This window comes from Apostichopus japonicus, chromosome 13 (assembly GCF_037975245.1).
Source record: "Apostichopus japonicus isolate 1M-3 chromosome 13, ASM3797524v1, whole genome shotgun sequence".
Taxonomy (NCBI): domain Eukaryota; kingdom Metazoa; phylum Echinodermata; class Holothuroidea; order Aspidochirotida; family Stichopodidae; genus Apostichopus; species Apostichopus japonicus.
This window is the reverse complement of record NC_092573.1, coordinates 25,800,344-25,818,398: the sequence shown is the minus strand read 5'-3', so window position 1 is coordinate 25,818,398 and position 18,055 is coordinate 25,800,344. Positions and strand designations below refer to the sequence as shown.

At 36.2% G+C, this 18,055-nt stretch overlaps 1 protein-coding gene across 7 annotated transcripts; it reads left to right on the top strand.

Annotated features, from left to right (window-relative positions):
* Nucleotides 1-729: 729 nt before the first annotated feature.
* LOC139978889 (DAZ-associated protein 1-like) lies at nt 730-16,995 on the top strand. 7 transcript variants are annotated; one of them, XM_071989439.1, is made up of 12 exons: nt 730-862; nt 2,231-2,271; nt 3,022-3,194; nt 3,542-3,691; nt 4,455-4,503; nt 7,062-7,144; nt 9,241-9,412; nt 10,164-10,196; nt 10,546-10,575; nt 13,361-13,549; nt 14,475-14,579; nt 15,405-15,748. In XM_071989439.1, exons 1-12 carry the CDS (start codon nt 843-845, stop codon nt 15,416-15,418), a joined length of 1,059 nt encoding a protein of 352 aa, XP_071845540.1. In that variant the 5' UTR covers nt 730-842; the 3' UTR covers nt 15,419-15,748. The 7 variants fall into 7 exon arrangements, with proteins under 7 accessions (XP_071845540.1, XP_071845541.1, XP_071845536.1 ...); XM_071989440.1 differs by having other exon boundaries at nt 14,475-14,583; nt 15,662-15,748; XM_071989435.1 differs by having other exon boundaries at nt 732-862; nt 14,475-14,583; nt 15,666-16,995.
* Nucleotides 16,996-18,055: the final 1,060 nt, after the last annotated feature.

The following is an 18,055-nucleotide window of genomic DNA, read 5'->3' as shown; positions in this document are numbered from 1 at the left end:
TTAGCCACCGGAATATCCTTGACCTTTTACCTCCATTGATCATGTGACCTTTAGCTTTTTACATTAATTAATGCACTGTAAATAGGCTGTGATATCCTACTTGTTTTGAAGGTTAAGTCAACCCATGTTATTATGCCACCCAATGATAATACACTTAGTCACACCAGCCCACCCAGTTTGTACCTCAATGTGGACATCGATTTTATAACCAATTTGCACAAATCGTCGATAGAGATGAGATAGAAAGGTTCAAAAGAGGTGAGGATTACACTTAAGTATCACAAACCCCTTTCCCAGTGCATATTGGTTGCAAACCAGTTGAAATTTGGACTTGTTTACAACAGGGACACTTTCAAGAGACGATTGTTACTGTTTGTAGATACAATATTGATTTCTTTCATACAAATAATTAAGAGGGGAGGACCAAGAATCTGAATCCAGTAGTACTCAACATTTGGTTTTCGAGAGAAAATGAATTATAATTGATGAAGTGCAGTACCTACCTAATGAGACAGTTTATGTTGAAGAATCGCATTGTCTAACTCGGGCTCGGAGCCTCAATTTCAGGACTCGACTTCAGCCCTGCCTAGACTTTTTTTGACTAGGGATACAGTTCTCATATTATGTCGAACGGTACTAAGGGGGTACCATAAAGCAGGAAGTTCTTATATCCTGCTTTATCGCGGTAACGCGTGAAACTTCTATTACAACAAACGGCGCTCAATAAATTATTAAGATTTTCTGACGTCACTCACATGCGTCGGACGCATTCAAAGCTTCAACCATTTTACAGCCGTGTGGTTCAAGAACATTTACCAGCATTTTACAAATAAATCGCAACAATGGGTGATGAAGAACTCGGGTACGTTCCAAATTTCCCTGGAGCATGCTCTTTGAGTGTGTTTGCCAAATTTAGTATGGCTTATGCCTTTAATAATTGCAATTTTAATAGACTCTTCCTCGTTTTGGTCTCTTGGTTAGGCTTTTGACTAAGGTACACTTGATGAACGTTAGGCTATAAAATCTAAGCCATTCTTTGTAGTAGTGTAAGCCAATGTGTACAACACAGTATCGATTAGGCTAGGCCTAGTATATTCCTGTAACTGTAGTGTAAGTTATATTATACCATTAATCGGATTAAGAATCTGCTAGCAAGTCCAATTCTTCACGAGTCGGACAATTAATGTTTTATTTTCCTCAAATTATGTTTAGGCTCTATAGTAAAAATAATCAGTAGTTAGTTTTATGATCCTTAAGTGACCACATGTGGGAAAACCCGCAAGGGCTTAGACCTATGTTATGGATTACAACTTACAAGTCATTTGGCTTCCAATTCAACATTTTAACTCGAACTTCATATTGAAGTATCGTAGATTGCCCTTGGATGAAAAACCTACCTTACTGTGTAAGGTATCAACCCGGAACCTCCGGATTGCTAAGCCTCATTGCTTCAAATGCCACCGCATATATCCACTTGGCCACAGCACCTAGGCCTAGCCTTCTTTGAGAATTACCCTTCACATCTCTCTACCCTTATGTAGAGTTTTTTTACATAATTACAGTTGCCTAGTCAGGTCATTTCTTATATTAGGCTATACTGAAAACAATGCTTCACATATGAAATTACTTTCATTCTCAGGTCCGTAAGAGTAGTATAGTAAAGGCTTCATAATTGACGTACCTCCGTAATTGACGCATCTTCAGATATTACAAGCAACGATACAGCAAGCAACCTAAACCTTTTGCAGCGAAGCAGAGTTACATATTTCATGAGTTTGAATCCATTCAGCTATGTGTGATCAAATTGTGTTTTTTATTTAAGCTTTTAACACCCTCCCCCCAGTATTGCCCTTTTTTGGGGGATTTAGAGATCTTACTCCCTAAAAATAACCAAAGAATGCAGTTCTCTCATCTTCTTACTTCCTCTCTTCTAACTGCTCTGTCAGTAGGCTACTTCAATGCTTTTAATTTTTTTTGTCTTCAAAGTTGTAGACTTTGGCCCAACACATTAGTCTGTGCCTTGCCCTATCTGTCTAATGCTAGGCTAGGCCTGCTTTGTTGTTGTTGCTAATTTAGTCTCTTCGTAAAGAAGTTTCTGCTATATTGGAAACATCTGGCTGATTACCTTTAAACATTCGGGCCAAGTCATTTGCGTGCACAGGATTTTTACAGCTAGATAAGCAGTTTCTTAATTTATTCAATGAATCTTCTTTTCTTTTTTGTATTTCAGAAAATTGTTTATTGGAGGTGTTGATAAAAATACAAGGCCAGGTAAAGTTACTTCCTTGTACAGTTGTTAATTTCAGGTGTTTTGATATTGTAATTGACATTTATTTAGCCTATGTAGACCTATACTGTAGATCAAGTTTGTCATACTATGGTACTCACAGTGGTTACAGATGATTGGGGTGGTTGGATTAAGTGTGATGGGTACTAGGGTATAATTTATCCAGTATCGCATTAGGGCAAATTGCTGTACAAATACAAAGATATATGTGTAGCTGTGTTTTTGTTCACAGGATTGGATCTATTGTGTTTTGTATAACTTTGGAATTCAGAGGCCTCAAAACTGCTTCACAAACTTTGAGTACTAAATTATTCACTGGGTGCATTATTAACCGGTCAATGTGTTTGATCAAAATGCCTTTAAAATGGAACATTGCATTAATAATGGATGAATTATTGACTTAGACTCTGCTATAATATATGTACAGGACAACTCAGAAAATTGTTGCGACTGATCAGTTTCAATTTATTCTACAGTTTTAGGCCTTGTGTGTCTTGGGAGTAGTCCACTCACTATGCTGATTTCCACTTTATTAGTAATACATTGTCCAGACAGAAAATGTGTTAATTGAACTGTATTGTAGTTTTGACCACAAATGCTAGCGTATTTCAAGAGATCTTTCTCCTTGGTAAATAATTGAGATTTTTTTTTTTTTTTTTTTTTGTATAAATTGGCATCTTTTGTTTACGTTTTGAGACTCTAAAATCAGGACTCCACTCTTTTTGTTCACCCAGAGGAATTCCGCAGTTTGTTTGAAAACAAAGGACAAATCGACGATATTGTTCTCATGAAAGATGCTACCATGCCGGATCGTAACAGAGGCTTTGGATTTGTCAAATTCAGGGATCCATCAAGTGCTGAAGAACTCCTCAACGATCCAGAACCTCTTGTTCTTAATGGTAAAACGGTGAGTGTTCAATGGTGTTTGCATTTTATTACATCATTTGCTTTATTCTCATGTGGTGACTCATATTGTTTCTAGGGCAATTTTTAAAGATCATGCTTCAGGTATCTTATCTATCATGAAGCAGGTGGGCAATGGCCCCATTGTGTACCTCTCATATGTTTTGTACAATGCAGCAAGTTTGTAATAGAAAGATACCATCAAGTTGTATGGATTCTCACAGAATAAACCAGATAGTTTTATCGATATCACACACTAAATTCCAAAAATTAATGTTAAATAATGTATATATATATATTTTTTTTAATATTTATTTAAATTCATTTGATAATATTCTGTTTTTATTGTAGCTGGATGTAAAAGCATGTCGTCAGAGGGATTCCCAGCAGAAGCAGGATGGGGCAGGTCAGCCTGATTCTCCAAATAAGATCTTTGTAGGAGGTTTGCCACAGACATGTAGTGAGGAAACACTGAAGAACAGTTTCAGTGCCTACGGAGAAGTGAGTAACATTTCATCTACTATGCCTGATTTCCTCGTATAAATTAATCTGTGACTTATTGACACGCATTCGTGTGCCATTTGTTGTAAACATCCTGATCCTATGATGTGGAAAGCTTGAATAGATTAACACTGTGATAAATATTAAGTATCTTTATGGCATTTTTTATTAAACAAATATTCAAAACTGCTGATATTAGCATCCTATAAAATAAAGGGTTCTTGGATTTATTAAGTTTTATATCACATACTGGGAAGGTTAAACTTGTTAGTTTCAGATTAGCTTTTGTTTAACCTTGGCCATGCTAATAAACAATAAGATTGTGTGACTAACTTTCAGAAGACTGTTGAATATTCAGATATTCTCAAATTTGTCTGTTTTGGCAGAAGTCTAGGAATATGTCTTAGTTTGTAATCTCATTTTGAGCAACATCCAGTAGTTTTGGTAAAAATGTCCATCTTTGGCACCAGATACATTAAAATGTTTACAAACTTATCACTGTTAAGTTAAGGACTGCCTACTCAATGTGAGTAGTCTTCATGTCAAAGGTCATCAGTACTTGCCCTAAATATGCTAGAAAGTCAGATAATGGCCACTTAAAGTTGTCAAAACTTTTTTTGAAACCTTTCAGCAATTTGTAGCATGCACAAAAGTTGTTTGTGTCAGAAGTGATGATTGACCATTTCAAGTTGTTTTCCTTTCTAGTGGATTAGTATGCATAACACATGATGATACTATGAACTCTATGCTTTAACCCTACCAGGTCCAGCATGTGAAGATTATGAAGGACAGAAATACTGGCAACTTGAGAGGTAAGGGAGTTGTTGTATGATATTGCTCTGATTAAAGGTAAACTAAATTTCTTTTGTTTTTTGCACTGATAATGTCATATCTCAGAATTCAAGTTATACTTCCATGCAATTTAAAGATGGCAAACAACTTTTTAGTCTGTTAGCTCCTGGAGGACAGAGTCAGTAATATTTCATCATAATTTTAAAAATTAAAACGTTTCATTGAGTATTCCAAATCGTCCATAAAAGTTTAAATATGTTTTTTTTTTACATATTTATGTCATTTATGTTAGTATTGACTATCTCATTTTGATTCCTTGAACTTTTAAACAAATTTCTTAATGTACAGAGGTAGCTTAGGTCATGGATTGTGGGGTTTCTTTTGTTAAATCTTAGCAGGGAAGGGAGCCCTTTTGTTTTAGTCTGCATACACTTCTATTTTGGTAGAAGAATGGTACAAAATACTTAAAATAGAATTTTTTTGTTTTTCTTTATTTGAGTTTGGGGTGTTAGGTAATGAAACTCACTTGAACTTACCGTGTATGGTTAGAGATTGTGCTGGTATTTTAGTGACGTGTTTCAATGTGTTACACAGTATTATTTGTTTGTAGATCTTAATGTCCTTTCTTTGACAATTTAGCAGTTGTCCTTTTGTGCTTTTAGGTCCAAGGTTAAATAATTAATGTTAGTGTAAAAAAAATATCATTAAGTTTCAGAATGAACAAATTTTTCATTTCTTTTTGTAGGAAAGATTGTCTTTAAACTATTAAAAGCTATACCTATTAAAAAAAATCTTTAAACTTAATCAACTTGTTTTTAAAAAAACTTGATAATTTTAAGCAAAAGGTGCTAGTAAAAAGCTTAGGAAGTGAATAATTGAAATGATAATAGATGGTGTTAAGGGGATGTTAGTTTAGCATTATTAAAAGATTAAAGTCTAATATGAAATTGAAAGAAAGGAACAAAATGATGGTTCTAGTTTTGAACAACATAAAATGAAGAACACAGCACACCACAAGTAGCATGTAAGCATTTTGAATTACACATATAGACTCCATTTAATTACCAAATCTCTCCCCCCCCCACACTTCCTCATATTCACCATCAATTCATTTTCCTACAAGGGAAGATGTTTTGTATTCTTAGTCCCAGGAAGTATGACAAGGCCTTTTGAATCTGCAATTTTTGTGTTGAAGTTACTACATTCTGGTGCCTGGAAGTGCCATAATTTAGGAAGTGAATTATTATTTCTGTAAATTATGATTGAAGTCTTGAATACTGAGAGTAATCAAATGGATATGGCCCCATTTACATATTTAAAGTCAGGTTGGAGGGTATAGTATCTTATTTATGACTGAATATTATATGCATGGATTGGTCAATAACATAAAAAGTTACACCTTCATGCAAACTGCAGCTGTAAGGACCAGTTTTGTACATAAATTTGTGACTTTTGTTTTCTCATATATATCTTTTGAATATGAAAGTACTTTTATTGCATTATTTAGTTTCCCTCACTATCTTAATGAATTATTACACAAAGATATAACATATAAGACCATTTTGAAAATACAGCATGTAGTACTAAAACAAGTTTACATGAACGTGTCCAAAAGTTGGCAGATATCACGAGGGACTGTGCAGAATTGTTTACGGTTTTAGTACACAGAAACGGTGCATTTCACTATATTTTGATAAACAAATGAATAAAAGTGGATATCAAATCAACGCTGCTTTGAAAAATGTAAATAATTCCATGATTGCTATCCACCAAAAGTTTAATCTGAAGCAATTTTTCTTAATGTTTTGTACAATGGTATGAGAGAATGGAAGGTTGTTTTTGGAGTGATGATTTGTGGAAACTTGGGTTGTCTCAATTTACTTTAAAAAACAACATGTTACGTATAACCAATTTTTTAAGTGTCATGTGATATGTGTTTTTCTTTTTAAAGTATTGTTTTAATTTACCAATTATTTAAATGAGTACTATTTCTCAGTTTTGTTTTCCATAGGTAATGAAGTTTCGTAATTCTTATGAATTAAAAGTCACTGGGTTGGAACCACCACATTTTGGTTTGGCATAGATTTTCGATTGTAAAAGTATTTCTGCACACTACTGTCAAATAGTCTGTTTTGCTCTGTTGACCTGTACAAAAGCCCTGCTGCATTCAGTATTTGAACGAGATAAAGTGGAGGTAGAATTCTAGTAAAAACATAAATAAATAAAGAAGGAAAGCAAATGAACCGTACGGTTGTTCAAAAAAACAAACTGTATGCAATTGTTGAAAACTAAAATAGCTGGTTAGAAAAATACCGGTTTTAAAATTTCTTGTAAAACATCTTCTTCATGACAAATTCTGGGAGTAAGGATGTTCTAGTGAAACTTCTGTTTGTGGTTGGGAGAAGACAGAGGAATGTAAAAATGGGGAAAAAGAGGGGGTTAAAATGAGCAAATGCTAAAGTGCACTGGAGATGTAATGAAAATCAAAGTGGAGGTGGACTTTCATCCTTGATGTGTCTTTTTTGGATGCCATTTTATTTGATGTATTAAGTAAACGACACTATACCTTCCTGCTTAGGATTTGCTTTCGTCACCTTCGCCACGGCCGAACCTGTCCAGAAGCTCATTGATGAACGCTTTGTGCAATGCGATGGCAAAAGTGTAAATGGACTAAGTTTAAAAGACTAAGTATACGTTTTAAAGTACTGTTCATTCATAAGGGCTTGGAGCATACTGAGGTCAGATGTAATATCTCTCTAAGAACCAAACAAAATCTGTTTTTTTTTTAATTTTTATATTTTATTTACTAGTACTTTCCTTTCTTAATGTAAACATTGATTAAAAAAGCAAGAACAAAGTTTTAAAAACATGAAAACTATTCAAGTAAAGGAAAAGTTACCTCATTATGTCCACTATCAAAGAACGATGTTGTTTCTTACTGTTATAAACAAAAAGTGTTTAACTTTTTAAGTTAACAGTTAAAAGTTAGTTTGGGGATAATGGTCTTAACATTTGCATGTAGTTTTGACATGGTAAGTGCTTGTAATATGTAACGTAAAGCACAGACATTAAAGGTTTTTAAGTTTTTGCATGAAACTATCAGAATGCTCCAAGGAACCTTTGGTTATTACTTTTTTTATTATTTACCTTTCCCCTTCTCGTTGTAGCTGTACTGTTGCCTGTAATTTACCAGATACGTCTATTGTTTAAGTTTATATTATATTAGGTGTCAGTACTTAAAACAGGAGAAAAAAACGTCTTTTCAAAGTGCCAAGTGCAGGCTTTTAAAATTGTAGGTTAGAAGTTGGAATGTTGGTTTTATAAAGTAATATTATTTGATATAACTTCCATTTTAGATGATGAGTCGACTACCTTCCATATATATATACATATAAATCTATATCTTTAATCTTGGTATATTTCAGTTGATTTGGTAATTAGTGAATAAGTTGTATTAAATAGATGGATTCCATCGTTAGCTTTTGATATCAACTACTTTGCCTGGATCTTCTTCAATGACACATTGTTGACTATCTGTTGGGGGGTGGGGGGGGGGGTTGGGGGAGGGAGACATCTTCATGTCGTCACACTAACATGGAGCAGTCTCAGGGAATATCTCTGCAAAACAAACTGATGATTACATTTAAGGTACACAAGTAATAATTTCTCAGAATATAAATTAAGTTAGCCTAATGATAAAGATTAAGCATTGTTAAGTAACATACATTGTGAGCACATTCTGGTACTCTCCGCCAGTCACAATAATAAGGCTGGAGGAATTACAGGAAGCTTAGACTTATTTAAGAATGTACGGGAAATGTATTGAAGTTAGAGATATTTTTCTAATCATATGTGTCTTAGTTATGTGAAGAGCACACATAGTGTACCAAATATGCCTCCCAGGATAAAACATATCATATGTGTCCTAGTTATGTGAAGAGCACACATAGTGTACCAAATATGCCTCCCAGGATGAAACAAACATACAAACAATAATAACCCTCCTGGAAATAATTATGCAGTTTGTATCGAGTGTGGATAATCTAGTTGGGGTTTTTTGCCCAGGAAATGTAAATTTGTTATTGTGTGAATAATGATCCTCATACAGTTGCCTATGGTGGATATTACAGTACATGATACCACTCTCTAGAAAGTCAATGGCAACATTACTGCCTGTTCATACATGCACTGCCTATTTATTATGCTATGTGTGCTGCCTTCACAATAATAACTAAGCTAAACAAACTATTGGTGTATTAATTTACGCATCAACATTGGTTAATCCATCTACCATATGTAATTCCTGATTAGTTTAAGTGTAAATGATGGTAATGAATAGCCACCTCCTCATTTCTGATGTACCTCTTCAACAATTTCATAATAGTGTTGTTTAATAAGTTAGTTGATATAGTGGTAATGAGAGAAGAAGGTCTTACCAATGAGAAGGGTGATGCTGCATAGATTCTGATCTGTGTTTGGAAATATAAATAGATCAGTATCAAACCAAAGAAAGTCCAATCAAGGTTCTCCCTTCGCTTCCAAAATGCAATTAGAAAAAGGAAAAGGTAAAAAAACCTTTTCATGGAGGGTTTTTCAGATAGTGAGAACTATTTCAATGAGGAGTGATTATTCATTCATTTAGTTAGGGTGTTAAAGCTAATGTCATGTTAAGTTATTAGCAATCTCTATCAGTAAAATAGAAAAAGGCAAGGCTATTAGACTAACATGACCTCCTGTTTTGAACTTGGTTTGTATAGGTTGAGTGTAAGGCAGCTGAACACCGGTACAGGTTCCAGGGCCCAGATGGAGGAAGAGGCAATGGATTTGGCTATGGAGGAGGAGGTGGACAAGGAGGTGGTTTTGGTGGCCAAGGAGGGGGTAACTGGCAGGCTCAGGGAGGACAGGGAGATGGATACCAATACAACAATGGTAAGGAACACCTGGGTGAGGAGGAGATGAGTGGCGGCTCATTGTAGTAGAAGATGAATGCTTGCTGTAACAGATATTGAGATTCAGATCAGGAATCATCTGCTGCAGGAAGATTCACACTAAGAAACACACACAAACATTAGAATAACAGAAAGGGACAAATTGTTCTTTTACTTCTGTTTGTGGACAGAAAGTGAGTAAAATAACGACAAATTGCGAAAGTTCAGGTGAGAGATCACAATACAGTACAATATGAAGAAACTGCCATGTCACTGGAAGTCAAACCGAGAGTCCTGCTTTAATTAGGTCATTATTAGGATACATGTGAAGATTGTGTCTTCATCCATCTGGAGATTGCATTTCAGGAATCCTGCTTTAATTAGGTCATTATTAGGATACATGTGAAGATTGTGTCTTCATCCATCTGGAGATTGCATTTCAGGTGAATGAAGACACTGCCAGTAATCAAACTGACATTCTGAGAGTAGCTGGTAGATGTATCCCTGGTTTGTGATGGTGTATTGGTTTGAACAAGTATGGTCACACATTGCTAACACGTTACGAAAACAACAAAAAACGCCGGGGGGGGGGGGGGAAGGAAGGTATGGCAAAGAAGTTTGAAGGAAGTTATCAGCTAAAGCGAAACTCTGAAAGTAATGAGGAAACTAGTTTGACTTCTGCCTACTTGCCTTTACTTTCCTGTTTGTTAGAAATGTTCACAGTATATGTGCCTTGCTTCCATCTTTTTCAGCTGGAGCATGGGGTGGTCAACAGCAGCCGATGAGTAAGTTCACATTTTATCGGGAAAGAGACAAATGTACATCTCTGTTCTGTCTTATCCTACATCGTTCACTGTGGGTTTTTTTGTTGATAACTGTAGAATGGTGATTCCAATGGGTCATTGCCAGATATGTTAAAGACAATAGTCTTTAACATGTAACATGCAGGTTGAGGAATCAATATGGTTCGTTAACATAGGAGAAGTAGTACAGTTGTTGACTCCTGCACACTAAACTATACAAATGGTTTTTACTTTTTAAGTCCATGCATGTAGTCAGTATACACTATTGGTAGGGATTCATCTCTGTGTCAATGTACAAAGTCAATTTAACATGTCTTCATGGTTGTTGTAGGTGGAGTATGGGGGCAGCAGACACCAATGGGTGAGTTATTCCCTTCTCTGCTGGTCTTCAGCTGCTGCTACTACTACTGCATGAAAGGGAGCATAACTGTACATTGGATCTGTTTGCTTCATTTTTTATTTTTTTTGCCTTCACCAAATTTTTCTTGCAACCCAAGTTGGGAGATGCCTTTCAGGACAAAATTGCAATTTCTCACGTTTAGCCTTAAATGTAACAATTTGATCTCTCTCGTTACAGTAATGTCACATGAGCAATATTGCTTGGTGTCACACTTCTTCCCCTTTTGTTCTGTTCCTGTGTTAAACTAAACTATGGGAGTAGTTGTTATCATCACCACACCAAAGCTCTTGTCTTCAAATACACTGTACTCCCTCCTTCCTCATCAACAACAAGCAGGGGTCTCCCTGGCATTCATCAGTGACCCGGCACTTAATATTTTATAATAAGAATATTTATTTGCCTTTGTCTGGAAGGTTTAACAACCATATTCTTCAATTCCATCTTGGTGAAAAATTGAACTGACTTTTGCATTTCTCTTGTCACATCTGCATTTTTATCATGTTTTACACTAAGAGTGCCTCTGCTATCATCATGGTATTGTGTATGGGATCCTTAAGGGGCCGATCTTTATTATAAAATCTCATCTGTTGAGGAGGTATGAAGAGGCTTGATTCTCTTCTCTCGCTTCATGTAACAACAGTAATGTAATGATTAATTAACATCAACTTAGAACATCTAATTAGCCAAACAAATAACAGAGGTGCCAATTGTGGTGGTCGTTAACCGTCTAGTCTGCAAACTCGTAGCACTCATCTCTGTAGATGTTTTCATATGGTTGTGGAAAGCTTTTTCATCTGGCTCCAGGTAAATACCAAAAATGTGTCACAACGACATAATACAATAAGTTCCATTAACATTCTCTGTATCGGTGAGTTTCATCTTGTAAATCTAAGTTCCACCTTGAAGCATTAGTTTTTTTTTTTAATGTAACTGAGAGACACTTAGTCAACTTGTAAACATAAGTAAAGGTCGGGTTCTTTCTCAACTCTCACGAGTGTGTGCAGTTGTAATCATGAGAAGTCTTATCGCTGCAATACGCTAAGCACAATCATCATCATTATCACCGTATAATATCTTTCATTTTGGGATAACATTATTTTAAAGACTTTGGCACAGAGAAAATGTTTTTCACCACCTGATAATTGCTTGTAATGAATTGGCATAAATGGCATCACATCTAAATGATTGGATTCCATTGTTTTTGCATGAGCATTGATGGTAAGATTAAAAGGGAAAGATTGGAATGGGTTGAAGGAGGGAGGGTAGGGGAGGGGGGGTGCGAGGGAGAGGTGGTCGGGTCAGGAGAGGTGGAGGAAGTAGTTTTCTCTTTGAGCTGACATGTTACCTTGTTTCCATTTTGTGAATGTGTTTGCTTTAAGGTGAGAAGGGAGGGAGAGGGGAGTGAGGATATTTGAATTTTGTTGTTTATATTGGCTTCTCATTCTTGATGCACTAATCTTTATATTTCACAAAATCATGAAGAACACACTTGCAAAAACATCTTTTATCTTAATAGTGTCTTATATTTATTAGTCTGAAAACAAATTCATGCACATTCTATCACCACTATGCATGACCCATTGACCCGTAGTGCTTATAAAGTTAAGCTTTGTTTTATCGAGTGAGTTTGGTCTGGTCTCACACACTCTCACTACTTGAACAAGGTAACAAAATTAATCACATACAGCAGATGGATTGATTTGTTTTACGTAAATCAAGTCGCTGTTTATTCTTGAAGTACCTGTTAGAAATATTGACAAAGTAAACACTGAGATGCTTGCAAGTTCTTCCAAATGTATACAACAGGCATTTACTAGGAAGACAGGAAGCAAATGATAAGAACTAACTTGGTTTATAGGATCTACCAGTCTCTGTCAGGAATAGAAAACAATGTCAAGTCTTTGATAATGCTGTGACCTTAAAGGCATGTTTGCATTGACATAGGTTGTCAAGAGTGTGACAAGGCTGTACCTTGAATGTATGTCTTGATTGAGTTAGGTAATCAAGTCTTTGATAATGCTGTGACCTTAAAGGTATGTTTGCATTGACATAGGTTGTCAAGAGTGTGACAAGGCTGTACCTTGAATGTGTGTCTTGATTGAGTTAGGTAATCAAGTCTTTGATAATGCTCAATGACTTGAATGTTTTTCTTAATTGAACAGGATTGTCAAGTTGTGACAAGTCTATGGTTGAAATGCTTCTCCCTCTTATAAAGTTGTCAAGTCTTTGAAAAGGTTGTAATTTGCATATTTTTCTCGACTAACCTTAGTTTTCAAGTCTTTGGATAGGCCGAAATTTGATTCTTTTCACGATTGACCTTTAGAGGTTGCCAAGTCTTTGATAAGGTTTTGAACGCTTCCTGGATTTATCTAGCTTCTCAAGTTTTGATATGGCTATGATGTGAATGCTTGATTGACCTAGCTTGTGTAACTTTGATGAGGCTGAAATTTAAATGCATTTCTCTCATGACCCTAGTTTGTGAAGTTTGATATGGCTAGGATTTGAAAAGTTTTGTGATATTTAATATTGCTTCAGAACATAATTGTTGTTATATTGAATTTTCCCCTAGCAGTGGTTCAACTTTGCAGCTTTTGTACTCATTAATCAGAATTTTTTATTTCTGAATTGAGTTAAGTTTTTGCTGTTAAACATCTTTGCATGTGTTGTCAAGGTTTACAGATAAGCTAGCATTGTAAAACTTTTACAGTCTTGAAGAATAATTGCTGAGGAAATTGTTTCATTTTAGGTAACTATAACCAAGCCGGTTATGGTCGAGGCCAAAGCAGTGGTGGCCAGTGGAACCAAAGCTACGGAGGAGGTTATGGGAGCAGCCAACAGCAGCAGCAACAGCAGCCAAGCAGCCAGTATGGTGGCGGTTACACCAGTGCACAAACCCAAGGATATGGAGACCAGTATAGCCAAGGAGCTGCCTACAGTAAGTCAATTCATTAATATCATGCAGTTTGGCTACAGTTTGAGTCGATTAATATCATTCAGTCTGGCTACAGTAAGTCAATTAATTGATATCATGCAGTTGTAACAGATCATGAGACAACTACCATTCACAAAAGCCAACATTTTTCATACCAGTTTTTCTGTTTTGGAAAATTCCGCTTATTAGAGAGAGAGAGAGAGAGAGAGAGAGAGTAGGTTTTCCCCATCATCATGATGGATTAATAGTGACCAGTCAAGTTGACAAAAGTCTTTACAAATTGGTATGTTTTAAGAGCATGTGAACAATGCTTAGCGTAACATTTGCAATTATTATCAATACATAGTTAATGAGCAGAAATCATAGTTGTAGAATATCAACCAGGAGGTAATGGTGGGTGGGTGGGGGGGGGAGGTGCTGAGGGGAGGAGAGAGGATGGTGATGGAGCCAATGTCATTGGTATTTTGACCATTAAGTATGGTGATTGTTGTCAGAGGAAGTAGACTAATTACCCTAGCCCATTAACGTCATTTTGTATACAAAAATAAGCTTCGTATTACTTAAACTATCAGGAGAACAGGGACTAATTAAGAGTTGAGATTTTGATTGGCAGCTTTGAAGTCTCTGAATTCAGTCTGTGTGCATAACTGCTATTATACTGTTTTGAAATTGCATGTTAGGATCAATTATTCCCTGGACTGCACCAGTAGATCAGCATGGAATATTTGATCAATCTGCATGTGGGATGGGGGAGGGGGGTGGGTTCAACAAACCAGCCTAAGTAATGTGGCTGTTGGAATTGTCGTGTACAACGAAACCGTAGACTTGTAGTATATGACAATTGATTCGTCATTGATTCTACCAATGCATTGTGTTCTCCTTTGTCATGTAGATTTTAATGTATTCTTTTTGTTCACTTGCCTCTTAGATGCCAACCAAGGGTACAGTGCAAATTACAGTGGAGCCTATGGAACTACACAACCCCAGCAAAGTCAGTATGGAAGCCAAGCTGCAACTGGGTACAGCGCCCAAGGTAGGTACATACAGTCTTTATAGAATTTCTGTATTGTCTATTAAGTTAAGCGTGCCAAAGACTGCTCCAATGTTACTGCTTTACTGTAGTGTCTAGTCATTCACCTTATTTCCAGATAAGTTAGGAGTGTCAAATTAGACAAGTGAATGAGGTGGTGGGGGGAGGGGGGGAGGGGATGGAACTTTATGGAAAGTAACACCAACGATCATCTGCTGGTAATGAAGAACTAGTTAAATTTCTGAAACTTTGAATTCATAGTTGGAGATTTCCATGCTCTAATCCATTGCAAGTGGTTGTCACTTTTGTCTAATATGTGTTGACCTATTCTGTTGAATTGGAGAACATCTCAATTTCTTTGCATTCTCTTTCCATATTTTGTGTGTTGAATACCTCAATACTTTCAACTACCTCCACCTGTACCAATGATGGTTAGCTTTGTGGATGAGTTGTTCCACATCTAGGCACCTGATCAAAAGATGGTTAGCTTTGTGGATGAGTTGTTCCACATCTAGACACCTGTACCAATGGTGGTTAGCGTTGTGGATGAGTTGTTCCACATCTAGACACCTGTACCAATGATGGTTAGCTTTGTGGATGAGTGGTTTCACATCTAGACACCAGTAGTACCAGTACCAATGCATTTAGCTTGTTTTCTCAAACAGCTCAAGTTCAGATTTGCCTCATTCTGACTGTATTGACAGGTTCTACAAACTTGAAGTTGTCTCACAAATATGAAAGATTTATTAGAAAAAGCATGTTTGATTCAAAATGACAAAATTATATGACTAATGTTCTCTTGGTGCATGTTTTACATTAATTTTTTAGTACAACAATCCTGAAGTGACAAGGTAAATGATATGTGACGAAAAGGAATGGCAACCTCACTAAACATACAAAACATGGCACCAGTAATCATTTTAGCAACAAAAACAGTTTGTTCTTTGTAAGACGTATGCTAACCAGGTGTAAAAGTTGATTGGGGGACGCTCTGCAGTGGTTTCTTATCTGTACCGAACCTGAGGCTTGAAGTACTGGTAAACAACAATTATTGGTTATTTGGATTTATTGTATGTTGAAAACAGGTAGTTATGGTGCTGGATATGCAAACACTTCTAACAACTATGGACAACAGACCCAGCAGCAACAAACCGCTGTGCCGGACCCCAACAGCTCTGGAGGACCAATGCGGGGCTCAGGATATGGACAGAGGGTGGGCAACAACACCCATGGGTATCATCCTTATGGCAAATAATTCCATTTTGGATCAAATGGCTTTCTCTTTGTGTGTCATTTTTGTGTATTTCCAAGCGGTAGGGAGATGTAAGGGGATGTTGATTGTATTGTAACATATTACAAGTGGGGGTAGGGTGTGAGGGGGGGGGGGAGCGGGGCACCATAGGTTGAGGAGAGGGCGTCTTCAGACTCAGGGAATTGACTAGTGTTTTATTCATTGTGTATAGATTCGTTGAGATGAACTGTTTTTCGAGGCTAATGAGTGGGAGGGAAGGCAGGGGGTATGGTGGGGGGTATGTCCCTTTTGTGGAAGTAATTATCATAAGTTAGTTTACAAATACTTAAACAATACTATGGGACTATTCATAGCTTTTATCCTGCATGAATTGATTCACTTGGTTTGATGAAGAATCAGGTCCTAACGTCAGTTCTGATAGTGCATCTTTATATTTTATATCATTTTACCTGCTTATCTATGTCACATCAAGTTGGTTAGGTACTCTCTCATGAGAGTCTAGTGTGACCTTTGAACTCTACATTCAGTTACTTGTGTCTGTTGTTTGGTTGCTGTTAATGAGTAGTTATAATGTCACATAGTTTGATACTGAACATTTTCATTAGTTTGTTTTTTTTGTTTTTGTAATATAGCATTGCTAGTTTGGGCTATTATGTTAATCAATAGTGTTTATTTGTAGCTATCAGAAACCATATAGCATAACCATTGGATCTGAAAATTCCTGGAACACTGGAAACATTTGTTTAACATCCTATCTTATACTGTGTAGATGGAAAAAAGGTTACAGGATTTCTAAAGTTGTTCAGTTGTTGAAATGCTCATTTTTTGTATGATACACTATTATTACTGTACCACTGGTTTAAGATTGCAAACTATATGCTGACTTTTATGAACAAGTTGCTTGCAAGTACCCTTTTGATCTACAATGCATGTTTGGAAATAATAACTTTCACATCACCATTTTATCCTTAAAGAAGAGAAGTTATTTTGCATTAATTTTACGCAGTGATAATTTTTGGTGAAAGTAAAATCCATGTTCTTTAATAACTTGCACCTTGTAAATAGTCTATAATTCAGTATGTCTGACTTTCACGGTAATTCTTACAGACTTTGCTAGATTTCTCATGCCCTATGTTTGATATTAAAACTTTAATTTTTGCTTCAAGACTTGATTTGTTCTGTTGTCTTTTTGTCTGTTGGATTAGCTTAATGGTGATCGTTTGAAGTAAAACAGCTACTTTTATCGGGATGTTTTACCAGCGAGGTGCAGTATGAATTGTGGCTGGTGTTTAAACGTTGGTGATGTTCCTGAGAGTTGAATTCCTTGATTTGATTCCTTATCAAAATTGATGGAAATTTTCTGCATCTTTAGGTCAAAACAGCATACTCATAGCATTTTGTATGGCAAAGTTGATGAATATTTCAAATTTGGGGATAGTTTGTTGAATGAATCTGGCAACAAAAAAGTGAATGTCATCACAATTTAGCTGGAAATGGGTTTGTTTCTCTTAATATTTATTCATGCTTATTGACAAGAAAGTACGACTTTACCAGTTGCAATTTAATGAAATTTTCAATACAGAGGATGTTGACAGTTTCGCAAACATGCCAAAGGAATATCACTTCAGGGATCTATCAACAAGATCATACCAGAAATGTAAAGCTTTTCAAGAACTGGCATCCACTTTCTAGAAGAATCCAAGGGTTTAACTAGTCAAATATCAAAACATTTAGTCAAACAAACTTATCTTAGAAACAAGACACTTGAGTTGGGGTTTTCAACTCAGATAAAAAGTACTTTATTGTAATCAGCATAACCTCTCTGATCCCTGAAGTTGGAGTGGCGGACCTTGAGATTAATCCCACACCTTTGTCGTAACAAACCCTGGCGTTCAAGGCCCTTTCTTTACAGAACTGTAACCAAGAAGAAAAAATTAGCATGTTACCATGGAAGAGAACATTAAGAGATAACCAAACTGTCTACCTCCTTTTTCCCTCCCATCATATCGCACTTCTAATTACAGGGTGACCCTTTCCTTTGCTTGAGGACCACAGAAGGGTAACAATGACAGAACAATAACCCTCATCAGTTTTGTCCTTTGCGGTCTTGGTGTTAGGCTTTCTAGTTTGAGATAATCTAGATAAAATTTTGCTGACATTGTGGGCAAACCTAGGCCTTGTTAGCTGATAACATTACTATATCATTGTTTGTTGTCCATATGGCCAT

Excerpts from the sequence above, each read along its gene's own strand:
- LOC139978889 (XM_071989435.1), top strand. The coding sequence starts at position 843 with ATGGGTGATGAAGAACTCGG. Across the intron at positions 3,195-3,541 it reads TTGTTCTTAATGGTAAAACG|CTGGATGTAAAAGCATGTCG; the intron begins GTGAGTGTTCAA and ends TTTTTATTGTAG. Across the intron at positions 9,413-10,163 it reads TGGATACCAATACAACAATG|CTGGAGCATGGGGTGGTCAA; the intron begins GTAAGGAACACC and ends CATCTTTTTCAG.